Source organism: Tiliqua scincoides, chromosome 10, assembly GCF_035046505.1.
Source record: "Tiliqua scincoides isolate rTilSci1 chromosome 10, rTilSci1.hap2, whole genome shotgun sequence".
NCBI lineage: Eukaryota > Metazoa > Chordata > Lepidosauria > Squamata > Scincidae > Tiliqua > Tiliqua scincoides.
Window position 1 is genome coordinate 6,539,981 of NC_089830.1, and position 18,008 is coordinate 6,557,988.

The 18,008-nt window shown below is 47.2% G+C and overlaps 1 protein-coding gene across 1 annotated transcript in view; it reads left to right on the forward strand.

Moving 5' to 3' along the window:
* MACF1 (microtubule actin crosslinking factor 1) overlaps positions 1–18,008 on the forward strand; it is a 270,575-nt gene that overhangs the window by 7,886 nt on the left and 244,681 nt on the right. Inside the window, exons 5-6 of the mRNA XM_066638188.1 lie at positions 6,900–6,977; positions 12,440–12,532. Of these exons, the coding sequence (XP_066494285.1) occupies positions 6,900–6,977; positions 12,440–12,532 (171 nt within the window). The remainder of the gene's footprint in view (positions 1–6,899; positions 6,978–12,439; positions 12,533–18,008) is intronic.

Sequence of the window (18,008 nt, forward strand, 5' to 3'; positions counted from 1 at the left end):
ATGAGAACTTGGAATGAGAATCAAAACATAGAACACTGCTTTCGGCCTCTTTCATTTTATTTTCAAATCACAAAATCTGTGAAAAACAAACACCTCTAGTTATATCAGTAATTCTTACTCTAGCTTTGTAATGTTTGCCAGTTTGATTAGCCCCCTATTGTATGTGTAGAGGCTGAGAGAAGCTTTGTTCTTGGGGAATCTGCAATTTGAGCCAGGGACATCTGACTTACACTCCAAGAATGAAGATAGACACAATATTTTTAAAGCAGTGGGGCTGCTCCTGGAGCAACCTCAGCTTTAGTTTAAACATAAGGGGTCAGTTATGATACGACAAAAACTGACTGCTGCAGAAAGCTCACTATTCTTGCTACTGGATGTTCCCTCTCCCCCTGACCAAGTTATCACAAACAAGTATCTTTCTTCCCCATCCCCATTGAAGTTTTGCCCTTAGTTTTTGTTTTTAATGAAGAAGCACAATGAATGTTCATGTAACACTTAAAAAAAAAAAAAAGAGAGTCAGTGATAAGAATACAAGGCCCATCAAGTCCAGTAGTCTCCTCTCTGCAATGACCAACCAGATGTCTTTTTGAAGCCCACTGGAAACTTACGATGTCATCTCCCACTGTCTCCCACCATTGCTCCCATGTGATTGGTAGTCAGAAACACATGGCCCAATCCTATAGGCTGTTCATGCTGCCGGAACGAGCGTTCCAGTGGTCTAAACAGCTGTATGGCTGTCACAAGCATGACAGAGCTGGTGAGCATGGCCTGGCCACTATCACAAGCAGCGAGCGACTGGGTCCATGTGACAATGGACACTAGATTCTCACCACCAATAGTAAGACTATGCAGGGAGTGGAAAGGAGGAGGTGGAATAGGGCAGGGGATGGGTGGAACAGGGAGGTGAGGAGGGCAGGGAGGAGGTTGGATCAGGATAAGGAAGGGGCTGGGTGTGGTCGTGGCAGTGCCCATTGAATCCTAACCCCTGTCCCAGGCTTGATCCACCTTCACTGGTCAATGCGGACTTGCATGAGTAAAATTGCTGGCATGGGTCCAAGCTGACCAATGGCAGGGGGTTCACCCTGGGGGAAAGGAACAGATGACACCGCTGCATCGTCATTCAGAGAGTTTGGTAAGATTTGACTGTCCATCTGTTCTCTGAATCTTGATGCAGCATATTATTATTATTAACAGTATTTATATACCGCTTTTCAACAAAAAGTTCACAAAGCGGTTTACAGAGAAAATCAAATACTTAATGGCTCCCTGTCCCAAAAGGGCTCACAATCTAAAAAGATGCAAAAGAACCCCAGCAGACAGCCACTAGAAAAGACACTGCTGGGGTAAGGTGGGCCAGTTACTCTCCCCCTGCTAAATAAAAGAGGAGCACCCACTGGAAAAAGTGCTTTTAGGCTGCAATCCTAACCTCACTTTCCTCAGAGTAAGAGCCATTGAACACACTAGCACTTACTTCTGAGTAGACCTGGTTAGGATTGTGCCCTTAACCAGTTCGCAAGGGGTTGCCTCTTAACCGGTTTTCATATCATTATCATGGCTAGTAACCAGGGACAGGCTTGACCTCCCATGATGTTGTCGAATCCCCTTTTAAAGCCACCTGATGTAGTGACCTTCTCCACATCTTGTAGTAGCAAATTCTATACATTAATGTTGTGCTATTTGAATATATCCTTCCTGAATCTCCTGCCAATCAGAATGCGGCCAAGACCCCTTGAGGCAGTGTGCCAAGTGCTGCCCCCCCCTTACCCAATGATGTGTCCCACACTTCAGGGCTCTACTCTCCTGCTCTCCACATTTCCTCTTCCTCTCTGTCCCCCTCTTTTCCAATCCAGGGAATGGAAGGAAAAGGAGGACCAGTGGAGGCAAGTAGGTTGGCAGAGATAGGCACCCCCCCCCCACCAACCTCCTACCTGAGGCAACTGCTTCAATTGGCCTCATGGATGGGCCAACCCTGGCTCTAGTGTGGAGAGAGGGAGAACATTCTCTCCCTTTTTCCAGTACATGTATAATTCTGCCTGAAGTAAGGTAGCCAGGAAAGACTATCAGTTGAGTTATCACATTGATTCCTTGGTATGCATATCTGTCATTCTGGTTGCCGGTAGCTGGAGGAGGTGCTGTCATACAGCATCAGTCTTCATCTTTGGCCAGAACTAATTCCCACAGTAATCAACAGCCAGTTCTCTTCACCTGCCTTATATTCCATTACGTACATCTTGTGAAAATTAGGTCCTTTCAAACTTATTCGGCCTTGCTTCCTAGTTATGACTAGTAGGATTGAGAGTTTAAGTGTTCAAAACCGCTTTGCATCAAAAAGGATTGACTTTGGGCATGATGGTAGAAAATCCTTTTCAAGTGGGCCGCAGCCTGTTTTGACCTTTTGCTTATATATTTATTATTACAGTATTTATTGCCTTACTAGTAGACTCTAGTCTCATAGACTCAAGGTGGTTTGCATAGGCAGGCTGACCATAAACAGTTTTTACAACTGTTAACTCTATGAGATAAATTCATAGAATCCTCCATTTCTTTAGATAGTGGCTCTCACACATTTAGCACCGGGACCCACTTTTTAGAATGAGAATCTGTCAGGACCCACGGAAGTGATGTCATGACCAGAAGTGACATCATCGAGCAGGAAAATTTTTAACAATCCTAAACTGCAATCCTACCCACACTTACGCAGGAGTAAGTCCTATTTACATTGTTAAAAGAATATACATAGTAGCTTGTTAAAAGTATAGGTCTGTCACATTTCCCCAAATGCAGTCACATACCATGGTAGCATCAAGTCTAACACATTAAAAACAAAATATTGAAATGAATGGGGACCCACCTGAAATTGGCTTGAGCCCCCCTTGGTGGGTCCCGACCCATAGTTTGAGAAACACTGCTTTAGATGTTTCCCTTCATGGTGCAATTGTCATCCTGGCTTTCCAAGCTTCCAAAGGCAGCTGTAGCATCTCAGGCTGGTTCTCAGGATGTTACCCATTTTTTGCCAGTCCACATCCCTTGCCAGTGACTTCCAAGCACCCATCCAAGGCATGACCTGAGCTGATCCTGCTTTGCTTTTTTCAGGCAAGGCAGCAGCTCGACCTCTAGACCACACCTCCTGCCCTCATTCTCACCTGCTGTAGCTTCTTACAGGGACTGCAGGCATATTATCTGTATATTGGTAGCATCATAAAAAGAAAACCAGCAGCTTGGACTGAGCCCCCATCCCTGTCCCCATCCTGAGTAGAAGGGGAAATGAGGAGCAAAAGTGGAGAGGATGGGTAGACCTCTTGGAGAAGCTTGAAGGGCCCGCTGTGACCTTTGGGCTACCTGCTAAGGAACCAGGTATAGAGGACGACTCATGCATACAGGGTTGCTGCAAGGGCAAAAGGAGGGAGGGAGCCGTATACACCACCCTGAGTGCCTTGGAGGAAGGGCGATCTAGATAAGCGAAAAATAAATAAGGTGCAGTAAGAGTCTGGAGAACCTTCGTTTTAAAATCCCTTTTAAAAACAAAGTTTCACGGAGAGGGGAGTGTGAAAACATGATGTTTCACCTCTTTTTAATGTGCTATGCACTCTAATCAGATTTTTGCGAAAAAGCTAAATTATTCAACTTCAAAACACACTTGACACTCTTCTGAACAAAGTACTTTTCTTCCCAAAGGCCCAGGATGGCTTTCCACAGGTTTTTGTATTTTGTTTGTGTTTAACACACACACACACACACACACACACACACACACACACACACACACACACACACACACACACACACACACACACACACACACTCTTTTCCTGGATTATCTGTGCGTGTATTCTGGTGCCGGTAGCCCAATGTGTGAGTAATACTAACCCACATGGTTTGAATGCATGATGTTCTGCCTGAGTACTACTGATGGTCCTTGGGCATGTATGTGCACATGTGTGAGCATGCGTACATGTACCCCAAGCACATCAAAATGTCAGATTTCTCCACTGCCTCACAAGTATGAAAATAACCTTTTATTACACAGGCGGTTGGGTCAAGCAATCCTTTTTTCCCTGCATGGGCTGGGCACGCTATTATCCCCTGCAGAGGGGCTGCCTTGTGCATATAGCTGCATTGCCGGAGAGCAAAAAATGAACTCTGCGTGTTCTCAGCTTGCCTGTGTGTGAAATTGTACTGTTCTTCTTGAATTGTTCCTGCAGGAATGGGGGAGCCTGGCTCTTGGGTGCAGGTAGATGATTCTCTGCCTCTCCTAGACAAAAGGGTTGTGGAGGGTAGAGAAATTGGCACCCTTCTGGGGGGGGGAACCAGGGGGGAAAGAGCCAACAGTTCTTGGTTTAAGCCCTGTCCTCCCTGGGGCAGGGGAGAAAGAGAGAGAGTTTGGTGGGGTTTAATAGTACAGTATCTTTGTGCATAAGAATTGGTTTCCTGTGAATTTGAAGTGGTTTGCTCACTGAAGAGGGTAAAATAATTGCATTTACACAGAAGCCGTGTTCAGGGCCAACTCAAGACTTCATGGTGCCTGAGGCAGCACACAACACTGCTCCCTATTCCAGTGATTCTCAAATTTTTTTGACTGGCAACTCCCTTGACCCTACTGGGCCATTGGTTGCAGCTTCCCATTAGGGCTACAGTCCTATGCAGTACATTGTATAGGACAGCGGGCTTTTTGTGAGAATTCCGCTATTTCCTTGGCTCCCTCAGAAGCCACTGCTCACAGTTTGGGAACCGTTGCCCTACCTTTTAGCTGATGATATGTCAGCCTTTGCCACCCTTCCTCCTCCTCCTCCCTCTCCCCATGTTCAAGAAGGAGGGGGGGGAGTGGGGCAGTGCATCTCTGTCCCTTCCTCATTCTTATTCTACCTGAATCCGAGGAGGGAGAGCTGAGTGGCAGAGGTGAGTGGACACAAGTGGGTGGCAGATGCCTCTGACAACCCACCACCTGGGATGGCTGCCTCAGGATGGCCTGACCCTGGCCATGTTTTTCTCTCTAGCTTGAAACTGCTTCTCGCTTTTGACGGCAGTCCCTCCTTGCACTTTCTTGCTATCTGACCTCCGTTTGGGTTGGTTTCCTTTTTTCTCCACTACTTTCTCGTTCTTGCCCTTTATCTCTTCCTCCTCCTCACTGCTGTGGTGTTGCTGTACAAAAGCCTCAAAGGCACTGACAGTTAACCAGTTCAGAATCAGGGCCTGATGCCGAACTGTCATTCTCCAGTTGGAACATGTTGGTCGTGCTGTCCATTTCCAATGAGAAGAGCCTAGCTATCCCATAACAAATTCAAGTTATTAGCCACCACTGCCATATCTATTATGACTTCTGGCATTTTGTCTTCAGTTCAGAGTTGGAATAGGATTACAGATGCACACAAAAGCAGGCTACAAGGTTTGGGACTGCTGAATGCCACCCACCAATTGTGACCTACTGAGGCTAATCCTGTTTTTGCCAAAGCAGGCTACAAGGTTTGGGACAAGCTGAATGCCACCCACCAATTGTGACCTACTGGGGCTAATCCTGTTTTTGCCATCGCAGGCAGACAGCAAAGATTGGAAGCTTTATAGGACATTGGTGAACTACTATTCAGGGCTGGTGGTCATGTCCAGCTTGGTGGGTCATGCAATTAGGTCTCAAAAGCTTCCTTTGTGAGGCATGACCTTGGTGTGGACAGCAGCAGAAGGGGGTAAAACTCACAAGATTCTCTTTAAAGAGCAAGCCAGAGGTGTGCCCTGTACTTTTTTAAGCAGACAAGAACTGGTCCATTCTATTCAACTTCCATCTCCACCCTTGGGATTTTGGAATCACTTGAAGAGATCTGTTTTGACAATTATTGGCTTCCAACTTGAAATGCGGCCACTTCCCAGACTGGAGGGGACCTGCCTTTTTCAGATTTTTCCTGGTCTTGTTTTATGTTCCTGAAGAGCATGGTCTTTAGCTGCAAAACCTGTCTTGGGTGGTACATGGAAGTTCCATTTTAGGTACCATGGCTTACATCAGGGCCTTCCAAACTCCCATCCCTTGGGCCAGATCCTGTGCGCTTGACGATTTAGCAGTGCTAAAGCTGTACTGTCCTGTCACAAAGTGCCCATTTTTGTGTTGTGAATGTGTAGAGCCTCGCGCTGGGGAGACAATTCTGCTGGGAAATTGGGTGCAGAGCTTTGTGGGGCGATTAGCAGCGGAATCGTCTTCCCAGTGCAACGCTCTGCAAATTCACGGTGTGAAAATGGGTCACTTTGCACCCTAACAGTAAGGCTTTGTCACTACCATGCTGCACCTGGACAAAATCATTGAGTGCGCCAGGGGCTGCGGTTTGGAGATGTCTGGCTTATATGCTAAAACACAGAGTACAGGAGGTCTGCTGTAGTTACTTTAGCATGTTGCTAGACATTGTGTAGAATAACCCTTGCTTTGCCTATTGAGCGTGGTGCACAGCATTTGCAAAAAGGGACCACAGCCATTGGTGGCTGACTTCTTTTTAATGCTTGGTTATTTTTCTCTGTCTTCTTCTGGCCAATTATCTTGTCTTTTGCAACGAGAGCTTAACCCTTGCTTGGTGCAATTGCCCATTTGCAAGCACTTAGCCACCTTGAGTGCCCTTACTGATAGAAAGGTGTTATCCAATAATAAAGAAATAAAATAGCAAACACCTTGGCCCTTCTGACTGAGCTGTGGAGTTTTGGTTTATGATTTGATCAAAGCCATGGAAACATGGCTTGGTGGGAAGCCACCTTTGCCCAGTTCCTTGAAATGTGTTGGCTTGCCTGTGGGGTAGCTGGGTTGTCTCCCATGTGGAGTCCTGGTTTCCTTGGAAGAAAGGCTGTGGGCATATGGGCCAGCTGGGGATCTGTTCATGTCTTCTGCTTGATGGGACAGTTGAACTGAAACAGCTGTCTGTGTTTTTCAGCCACGAGAAAAGGGCCGGATGCGTTTCCACCGACTGCAGAATGTCCAGATTGCTCTTGACTTTCTGAAGCAGCGACAGGTAAGAGCTCCAGTTAGGGGAAGTGGCCCACCTGCTTTGCAAGCAGGAGGTCCCAGGTTCAATCTCCAACATCTCCAAGGTAGGGCAATGAAAGACTTTTGTCTGAAACCTTGAAGAGCTGCTGCCAGTCAGCCGAGGTCAGTGGTTCCCAAACTTACCTGGGTTACAATGTGCCCCCCCCCCCGGCAGCTGGGTGCAAGATCTTGTGAGATCCAAGATGGTGGTGTCCTAATCTCATTAGATTTCATGAGATCCAAGATAACAGTGCTGGGTGGAACAGGTAGGAGAAGCCACTGGGGACATCCCATGGCACTCTTGTGAGTGCGCTGTGACACCCTAAGGCAAAGATTTTCAGACTGGGAATTTGCAACGCCCTAGCCTGTGGGTCCTGGGCTCTTTGCCATTAAGGGGCGGGGGCAACCAGGAGGCAGGGAGGAGGCAGCGGCACGATCCCCAGGATCACTTCAGGGGCTTGGCTGTACTTACCTCCTGCAGCCTCCTGGGGGTGCAGGGAGCCCTGCGCAACTGTCCACAGGGCTCCCCAATGCTTCCAAAGTGAATGTGGGGCAATCGCGCCCTGCCTCCGCTAAACCGGAAGAGGAGTGCCATTGGTCCACTTTCACTTCTGATGGGGCTGCAGGGACTGGGATGCACTGGGATGCTCTGCAGGGCTCCCCAGGTCAGGGAAAGTGAAAGTGGAGCAATCGTGCTCCACTTCTGGTTTTGCGGAGACAGCGTGCGATCGCTCCACTTTTGCTTTCCCTGACCTGGGGAGCCCTGCAGGCGCATGTGCAGGGATCCCCACACCCTGGGAAGGCTGCTGCAGGGACTGGTGGGTGCACAACCAGTCCCTGCAGCCCCCCTGAGCAGCGTGATCCTGGGGATTGCGTTGCTGCCTTCCCACCACCCCTACTGCCTCCCTCCCCTCTGTTGCAAGAACTTACTGCTGGTTTCAAACTCCTGGAGAGTTTGAAAACTGCAGCCCTAAGGCATTGCAACACACTTTGGGAGTCCCCTAGGTCAGTGGTTCTTACACATTTAGCACCGGGACCCACTTTTTAGATTGAGAATCTTTAGGGACCCACCGGAAGTGACGTCATGACTGGAAGTGACATCACCAAGCAGGAACATTTTTAACAATCCTAGGCTGCATTCCTACCCACTCTTACCCTGGTGTAAGTCTCATTTACTATCATTGTTAAAAGCATATACAGAGTAGCCTGTTAAAAGTACAGATCTGAAACATTTCCCCAAATGCAGCCACATATCATGATAGCATCAAGTCTAATATATTAAAAATAAAATATTGAAATGAATGGGGACCCACCTGAAATTAGTTCATGACCCACTTGAAATTAGCTTAGACCCCAGGGCCTAAGTGGGCCCCTAGGGCCTAAGTGGGCTAGATGAACCAATGGCCTGACTTGATAGCTTCCTGTGTTCCTCCCTTTCAGATTTCCAATGGTATCTGCTGTATTTAAATCCCCAAAACAAGAGTATTCTGAACGCCACCAGATCAGCCCAGAAATTGGGGAGGTGGGGTGATATTTTAAAGCCTTATGCACCGGAAATTTTTGGTGTTTGCCTTCTAGGTGGTGAACCTTGTAACATGCCCTTGGAATGCAAAGGCTGCTGCCATCGGGTCCTGAAACTTGCAGTAGCTCTAATCCTCTAAATTGGGGTTCTCAAATTGGTGGGTTGCAACCCACCAGCCTGAGAAGTCCTGTCTCTGGTCCCTTAAAGGATGGGGAAGACAGTAACGCCGTCCCCAGCATCGTGCTGTTTGTCAGGGACAAGGGTTTCATCCTCCACTTACCTACAGCACCATCCTCCTGGGGGGTCTCCAAACATTTGGAAAAAGTAAAAACAAAACAAAGCCCCCCACTTCCAGTTTCACGACAAAAACAGGAAGTGGGTTTTTAAAAAAACTTTTCCAGACATTTGCAGGCTTGGGGAGCCCTGCAGAGTCATCCCTGCAGAGGGGGGAGTGATCCCCAGGTGGCTGGAGCTGGCTGTAGGTAAGTGGAAGCACCCCTCTTATCCTTGGCAGTGGTGCGATCCAGGGGATCGTGTTGCTGCCCCGTCCCCCCCACAACAACTTACTTAGTTTCTCAAACTTCGGTCCTCAAACTCCTGAAAATTTGACAACCACTGCTCTAAATTCTAAGGAACAATTTTGTGGGTTAAGAAGTGTTTGGAAGATGGGCCAGTTTGAGAACTCCTGGTGCCTGAGGTAGCCAAATGCCATCCCATCTTACCCAGTTACACACCAGTGCTGATTTTTACACACCAGTGCTGTTTCCACCATTCTTTTTTCCCTAACCTCCTGGATTCAAAAAGGAAGAGCGGAATGAAGCAAAAGAGGAATTGTGGAGAAGGAACGGATGATCTCTGTTTTCCTCCAGTCTCCCTCTTTTGCTCTGTCTCTGCACATTAGACCTTGTGAATGGGCAGGCCTGATATTCCCCACCCTCTGCAAATTACGGTGTTTATTTCAACTCTGCGTACAACAAGCACACACACATGATCCCCCCCCCAACTTTTCAAAGCTCAAGTATTTTCTGAAGCACCTGCATAGAGGAACAAGCTCCCAGAAGCTCTCGGCACATTGATGGCACATCATTAAATGCTGGGCAAGGGAGTGTCATTAAGCTGTGAACACTCCTCAAGGTAGGGCACGTGCCTTTGTCTAAGCCAGAGGCCCCCAGGGAGTTGTGGGCAATAAATCTCATCTCCATTCCTCCATCATGTCTTCATCTTCGCTCCTGAATGGGAGCCGTCAGGACAGAACAAGTCGGAAAAGGAAGGCTCTGCCAGAGTCAGTGGGCAGGAGCCACATCAGAAAATGTAGAACCACCTCAGGCTGCATTTCTCTGGCAGAAGCAAGATTCTTTTGCTTCCTTTCATGGCACCAAGAAGCACAGATTGCATCAACAGAGCAACATCCCCAAAGAACTTGGGCAGAAACCAGAACTGCCTTTGCTAGACAGCCATGCAGGTCAACTCAGGCAGCAAATTGGCAGAGGTGCCCACAGCTAGACTCTGTTTGCCTACCAGCCCACCTCTACAGTTCCTTCGTCCTTCTCCTCCTCCTGCTTCCTGGAACTGAGAAAGAAGAGGAGGGTCACATAGGAGGTGTGGAGAGGAGAACGAGTGGTGAGCTAGAATGTCTCTATGCAAGCACCTCTTCTCCAAATAGCACCTTTGGCCAGGACAGGTTCTGCAAATGCCGCCACCACCACCACCAGAGATGGCAGATGCACACAGGAGGAGGTGGCTTGCTCCATAGAAGAGACTTCCCCCTGAAACTTCCTCCCTCAAACCATGCCTCTTTTGAAGGACCATGCACTATATCTTGCCTGTTGGGCACCACCATTCCAGCTATTTCACACTCCCTACTTGGTCAGGTGCGGAAGTGCCATGTGGTCAAGTACCACTAGTGGTGCTAGTACTACTGGTTGGAAAGCACTGTTCTACCCCAGCCATGCTCCCCTCTTCTTTTTTTGAATCCAAGGAGCAGCATCAGTGCAGGTGACTGATGTGCCACTAGGGAAGTGGGCACTTTTGATGTATTGCTTCAGGTCTTGGACTGACCCTGGAACCCATGAAAATTGTAGCAGTTTTTAGGGGGAAGGGGAGGTGAAGGTGATGAGAATTCTTTACTGGAGAGCACAGCTCTACAATTTCCAAGATCTTATTGGGAAGCATGACAGTGAAATTTTATGCAGTTCAAAATATATGATAGCACAGCTGTGTTGGCGAATGTTCTACCTGGGCCACATATCAGAACAGCTAGGGCAAGATGGTGATGATGTCAAGCCTTGGGTGAGCTGCCAAGACTGGCAAAAGGGTCCACCAATGACCCCAATACCACCATCCTTTCTCTGCATGGAGCCCCCCACCTACCAGCAGAAGTGTGGCTCTCCTTGAGATTCCAACATTTGGGAAGTACATGGCCTGCATCTTTCAGACAGGAGCCACTGAGTGTCCCTGACTCTTTCATCAGGTCATTGTAGTCCAGTGGATGGGATGTTAGGTTGAGAGAGCGAAAGCCAGAGTTGGGGACACTCAGTGGCTCTTGTGGGATTCAGGGCTGCTAAGCTAGCCTAATGACAGCCAAATTTTGCAAGATATGCTAGAAAATACTGAGGGGAAGGAGCAGAAGAACTGCAGAGTATTTGTGTGAACCCCCCTTCAGTCTGTAGGCTGGGCTCAGAAGACTCATCTAGCCTTAGGGACTTCTCCTTCTCTGCCAAAATGGTGTAGGCCATGCATTCCTTTCAGAGTCAGGGCCCTAAAGCTGTCATGGTCTGTGATTTTATAAACTGGGTTGGGTTGTATAATGCTGGGTGTGATCTGATCGAGTTTGGGCTTGTGTTTGATACAGTCTGTAGAATTTTATTTTCTTTTTGAAATAACTTTTGAAGTGATAAAGGGAAAAGGAATTCTTTAAATTTAAGCGGTATGCCTTGAAATATGTGGGCACAAGCCCTTGGATAAATGTCTTCCTTAGAAAGGCTGAATTACATATTTGGGACAGTCCCTGTTAAATGAGAATTGGGGAGGGATTAGGGACTACTTGCACATGTAGCATTATGTGGTGGTCAGGGATCGGGGAGCCCCTGATGCTGGTGCTTCCGGTATTTCCCCAGATCCGCCTCTAGACCAGGGCCAAAATTATTAGACACCACTGCCACCATGAGGACGAAACCAGTCAGAGAGATACCTTCCTCATAAGAAGAGCCCTACTAGAACAAGCCAAAGGCCCATCTAGTCCAACTTCCTGTATTTCACAGTGGCCCACCAGATGCCTCAGAGAGCACAGAAGACAACAAGATACCTGCATCCTGTTGCCACTCCATTGCACCTGGCATTCAGAGATAGGCTGCCTCTAAAACTTGGAGGTTGCACATACTCATCATGACTTTATAACCTGTGATGGACCTTTCCTCCATACATTTGTCCAATCCCTTTTTGAAGGCATCTGGGCCATCCTTAGAATTCTTACTCCCAATTATGTGCCTAATCCACCACAAATCTAGGATTATACAGCAGGAGCAATCTGAGTGGGTCTGCCACCTGCATTTGAGCGTGTTTGCCACTTGTGCCCACTTGTGAAAGAGCTGTGCTCTACAGAAGGTGGGTGAGAGCTTGTCTGTACACACATGTAATCTCTGAGGGAGCCAAGCCATTTAACACACTCAGGTATCCCTGGGTTTTACCTGTTCCTGATGGGCTAGTTTATAAGAGTGGGTATTTTATACTGGGGGAAGTTACTAATTTCAGTTACTAATTGTGACCTTTCCAGAGACACATAGCTGGCCAGTGCTAGAAGCTGGAGTACTGAGCTATGTGAACCTCAGGTCTTGTCTAGCCTCACTCTTAAGCATAAGTAGTAGGGCAGGAGCAGACACTTTTCTCTGGCACTCCTGCTGATGTCTTTCTTTCTGGTTTTCTTCTAGGTGAAGCTGGTGAACATTCGCAATGATGACATAACGGATGGAAACCCCAAGCTGACCTTGGGGCTGATCTGGACTATAATCTTGCACTTCCAGGTAAGAATTGGGCTTCTCTAATCTCTTCATGGACATGCAACCTGGACCTGTGTTGCTTTCTTGGCCCTGATTTCTGGGTCTGTAGGAAAGAGCCTGCATTTCATGCTGATGCTTGGGAGCTGCTTGGTCTGGCACATTAGCATATGGTAGCGCCATGGAGACCAGGCTGTGGGAAAATATGCGACTCTCCTTGCTGATCCTCTGTATAATTAAACCATTAATGATTGACTGTGCAAGCACGTTGCAAGCCATTTGATTGGCACTAAGTTTATTGGGAATGCTGTTTGTTTAGCTGGGTTGGCCGGTCAGAGATCTTTGGGGTTTCCTAGAGTGTTGCGCAAGGTAATTATGTGACTGTGCTTTGGAGGGGATTCTGTAATTCCACGTTGTATTCCCCCTAAAGTAATTCTCCCAGAATCCGTAAAATCTTGGGATCTGGCCCAGCACCTGAAGCTGCTATGATTTCTGTTGTCTGTCGATATATTCACTCTAAGCTTGCAGTCTGGGCATCTCATCACATATCCAGAGCTTTTGTTTTGGGAGTTTGATGTAGAGGTTGAACATATATTCTCTGATACAAACTGCAAGAGAAGAGATTTTGATTAGATATCAGGAAAAGATTCCTGACAGTCAGGGTGGTTCGGCAGTGGAACAGATTGCCGAGATAACATAAGAACATAAGAACAGCCCCACTGGATCAGGCCATAGGCCCATCTAGTCCAGCTTCCTGTATCTCACAGCGGCCCACCAAATGCCCCAGGGAGCACACCAGATAATAAGAGACGTCATCCTGGTGCCCTCCCTTGCATCTGGCATTCTGACATAACCCATTTCTAAAATCAGGAGGTTGTGCATACACATCATGGCTTGTACCCCATAATGGATTTTTCCTCCAGAAACGTGTCCAATCCCCTTTTAAAGGCATCTAGGCTAGACGCCATCACCACATCCTGTGGCAAGGAGTTCCACAGATTGACCACACACTGAGTAAAGAAATATTTTATTTTGTCTGTCCTAACCCGCCCAACACTCAATTTTAGTGGATGTCCCCTGGTTCTGGTATTATGTGAGAGTGTAAAGAGCATCTCCCTATCCACTCTGTCCATCCCCTGCATAATTTTGTATGTCTCAATCATGTCCCCCTCAGGCGTCTTTCTAGGCTGAAGAGGCCCAAACGCCGTAGCCCCGAAAGGAAGGTGCCCCAGCCCCGAAATCATCTTAGTCGCTCTCTTTTGCACCTTTTCCATTTCCACTATGTCTTTTTTGAGATGCGGCGACCAGAACTGGACACCAGGTGTGGCCTTACCATAGATTTGTACAACGGCATTATAATACTAGCCGTTTTGTTCTCAATACCCTTCCTAATGATCCCAAGCATAGAATTGGCCTTCTTCACTGCCGCCGCACATTGAGTCGACACTTTCATCGACCTGTCCACCACCACCCCAAGATCTCTCTCCTGATCTGTCACAGACAGCTCAGAATCCATCAGCCTATATCTAAAGTTTTGATTTTTTGCCCCAATGTGCATGACTTTACACTTACTGACATTGAAGCGCATCTGCCATTTTACTGCCCATTCTGCCAGTCTGGAGAGATCCTTCTGGAGCTCCTCACAATCACTTCTGGTCTTCACCACTCGGAAACGTTTAGTGTCGTCTGCAAACTTAGCCACCTCACTGCTCAACCCTGTCTCCAGGTCATTTATGAAGAGGTTGAAAAGCACTGGTCCCAGGACAGATCCTTGGGGCACACTGCTTTTCACCTCTCTCCATTGTGAAAATTGCCCAGAAAATTGAGAGAGGCGGTGGACTCTCCCTCACTGGAGATATTCATGCAGAGGCTTGGCAAACACCTGTTGTAGATGCTCTAAGAGGATTTCCTGCCTTAGGCAGGGGGTTGGACTAGATGACCTATTAAGCCCCTTCCAACTCTGTGATTCTATGCTTTACGCATACTGGCAGAAAAAAAGTATGAGTGCCTAGCTTGAGGTTGGTAGAGAGATCCCATTATTCAAGTTTCCCAGACTGGGGGATTTAGGCTCTGAGAACTTGTCCAAGATAGCACAAAAAGTCTGTTGCAGAGGAAGGACTTGAATCCAGGTCTGCTAAACTAGGACCAGTTGTCTTTCTGGTCAGATCACAGATTTGCAGCTAGATCAGTGATTTTCAACCAGTGTGCCGCGAATGGTCTGTAGGTGTGCCACAGGATTTTGGGGGGGGGGGGGTAGGGCCATTTATTTATTAGGGCTATTGAGGGATGTTCGCCCCCACCAGCAGCATGGTATGCCTTGTTAATTATCAAATAACTGATGGTGTGCATTGACAATTTTAGCACCTTGTCAGTGTGCCCTGAGATGAAAAGGGTTGAAAATCGCTGAGCTAGATTATGGTTGCAGCCCTATACATACTTACTTGGGAGTATGTCCCATTGAACTTGGTGGGACTTACTGCTGGGTAGACATGGATAAGATTCAGGTGTCAGTTATAAAAAGTAATGACTGCATGCTTCTCAATATTTCCTTGCAAGGAAGTACACAATTTTTCAGTGGATACTCTTTCTGTACAGACTTGGGGAAGGGGAGTTGGTGCTGGTTGGTGGTCAGCATTGCAAGGCAATGGAATGTTTACAGGAGTGAAGCTTTTGTAGTGAACTGCTGTGTGACAAGAGGAGGCTGTAGCTCAATGGCTAGAGATTGCCTGCTTTTGTGCAGAAGGCACCCAGGTTCAATCCTGGGTATCTATGGTAGGAGAGAGAAAAATTTGTGTCTGAAACCCTGGAGAGCCTCTGCCATTTAGTGGTGACGATGCTGAATGGTTTGACTCGGTAAAAGGCAGCTTCCATTGTTTCTAAGTTGGTATATTTGGCAGCAGTGGGGTGAGCATGGAGAGGGCGAAATTGTTTGACTATAGGGTAAGGGCACCAACAGCGCCACTCTTATAAGTAGCCTTGGTAACTCCCATATTTCCCATGAAGCTGAGTCAGTAGCCTTTTATCTCTTCCCTTTATCTGATGGATATGAAATAGTCCTTTCTGCTACATCTTGCTTGGAGGAATGAGTTTTGAGTGGCATTCTTGACTGGTAGCATGCTTCTCTCAGGTGATTGTTGAGAACTGTGCTTGTACAGAGTTCAGTGTGAGATTTCCATCTTGCAGTCACCTGTGCCCCTTGCACTTCTTCCTTCCTGCTCCCCCCACCTTGAGAACAGTAAGGACACAATCACTATCCACACTTATCTGGGAGTAAGCCCCATTGACCCTATGCATTGATTATAGTGGGACTTACTTCTGAGTAGACATGCATAGGATTGGGCTCTAATTCAGATTTTGCTTAGAACTAGGATATGTTCAGAATTGATTTTATGAAAGGCAAACATGTGCCTGGCTTTGAGTGGAGGCCATGCTCACAGATGCTATGCATTGTTTAGAAACCTGTAATTAAAAATGTGCTTGTATTTTGCACGTAACACTTTCATTTGTTTCTCATTGTGTTAGCAATATTTTAGCTTTGTTTAGAACCAAAATAAGTACTGTACTTGATTTTGTGTTTCTGCGTTGCCAGAAATTGCAAAATAGATAAATAAAAGCACATTAACACGCGAGGACATAGGGCGTCAGTGTAAGAATTTTGAAAGCCTAGACTACTGCCAAATTACACAGCTATTATTAGTGTTAATTTAACACTTATAACTTGGGAGGCAATCCTTTCACAAGTGGGCAGTTTGAAAATGTCAGGGCAATGTTGCAGCTGGAAGTGATCGTAGACTATTCCACCTGTCACAGTGAACAAAAAGGGACCAGCTCAGAAGAGGTAAGGCATGCAATTCAGAAAGGCCCCTGTTGCTGGAATGGGATATTTGAGATGGATCCAGAGTTGACAGCCAGTCTGAGCCTAAAGCTCGGAGTACAGCAGACTGCAAGTCCTGGATTGTTACCTAGGGATAACCAGAAAGCCAGACTCCCTTGCCGATTTATTCTGCCAGGTATGGAGCCTAACTAGAGGCTCCATTTTGCTCTCCAACTGTAGTGCCCAGCATTGTACAAACCTGCTGCCCAAAGAGAGGTCTGATGTTTGAGCACGTGTCCCTAGCTTGCTTTCTAGGCTGATGCTCCTTGTTTAAGTTTCTGAGTCATTTCCAGCAGGGAAAGACCAAAACACCCGGGGGTGCTGCCCAGTTTGGATGGAAAAATCTCTTTTGGCATATCTGAAGGCACCTCATGCAGCCACTTTACTGAAGCTAAGCAAATCCAAGTCTGTTCAGGACCTGGATGGAAGACCACCAATGGTGGGATGTAAATGTGATAAAATCAAATGAACTTAAATCTGGTAGTCAGTCAGGCCTGAATTTTCTCTCCAGTAACAAGTAAAAGAAGGGTATGTGACACAGAGCTCTCATGCTCTGTTTCTCCCTGACATGTGGCAGCCAATGAAGTGGGCTGTGGTCAGGGGAACTCTGAACAGGGTGATGTTCATGTTGCACATCCTGGAGGCATGAAATGCTGGTGTGACCCTGGTAACAGCAAGCATGGGCATCTGCCTGAGGGCTTACTTGCTTCCATATTTTGTTCAGAGAGCCAGTGCAGAATTCTGCCAGTACAGGCAGATTACCCCTTATCTGGACATTTGAAATCCAGGTTTTTTTTTTAAATCCAAGATTTTTTTTTCCCCCAAACTTTCTATATGACCACTAGCAGGTCTCATGCTGATTCCCATGTACAGGTGGTAAGTTCTCTCTTTTGCTCTCTGGTGTGTCCCTGTAGAGACATCTTTGAAAACTGTCAGAGAGCTCAGCAGGCATCCATATGGGTAATAGTGAAAAGAGCAAGAGGAAGCATTTATCATATTTATGCAATTATTATGCAGTTATTCAAATTATTCCAGACACCTTCCCATCCCAAACAGTCTGGCTAAGGGACACTCAACCTGTAGAATTTTCACCTGTTTGTGAAAGGCTGCTCACTGTATGCAGGCACTAGGTGGCACTGCTGTATTGTGGGGGGGGGGGGAGGAGGATGAGAGGAGAGATGGGAGGAGGTTGACTGCAGTGGGTGAGGCCAGCAAGGAGCCTCTGTGAATGTGCAGATGGCCACTTGCCACTTGTCGTCATGGAGCCCAGGAAGTGCTTCAGGATCAGTGCCACTCTGCAGAATAGAGATGAGACAGCTACTAGCCCTAAGAGGCAACTGGTCCGAGAGAGCTCGACTGGAGCTTAAGACAGTGCTGCCAGCTGGAGTCTTCTCCTAGAGCTCCGTTGCTTGGTCCTGTTCAGTATGAATCCTTCTTCCATCTGGAATTAAGGGGATTTCTGCTGACAATGTGGCTCTCTGTTAGCCCCCTGAAACTCTCGCTCCTTCTATCCCTTTATGTAATGCTCATTTCTCCCTTGCTGTGACTCTCCCCTCACCTCCAGTTTATATTCTCTGCCATCATACAGACTGAACTCATATCTGTAGAACCACAGTCTGGGAAAATAGG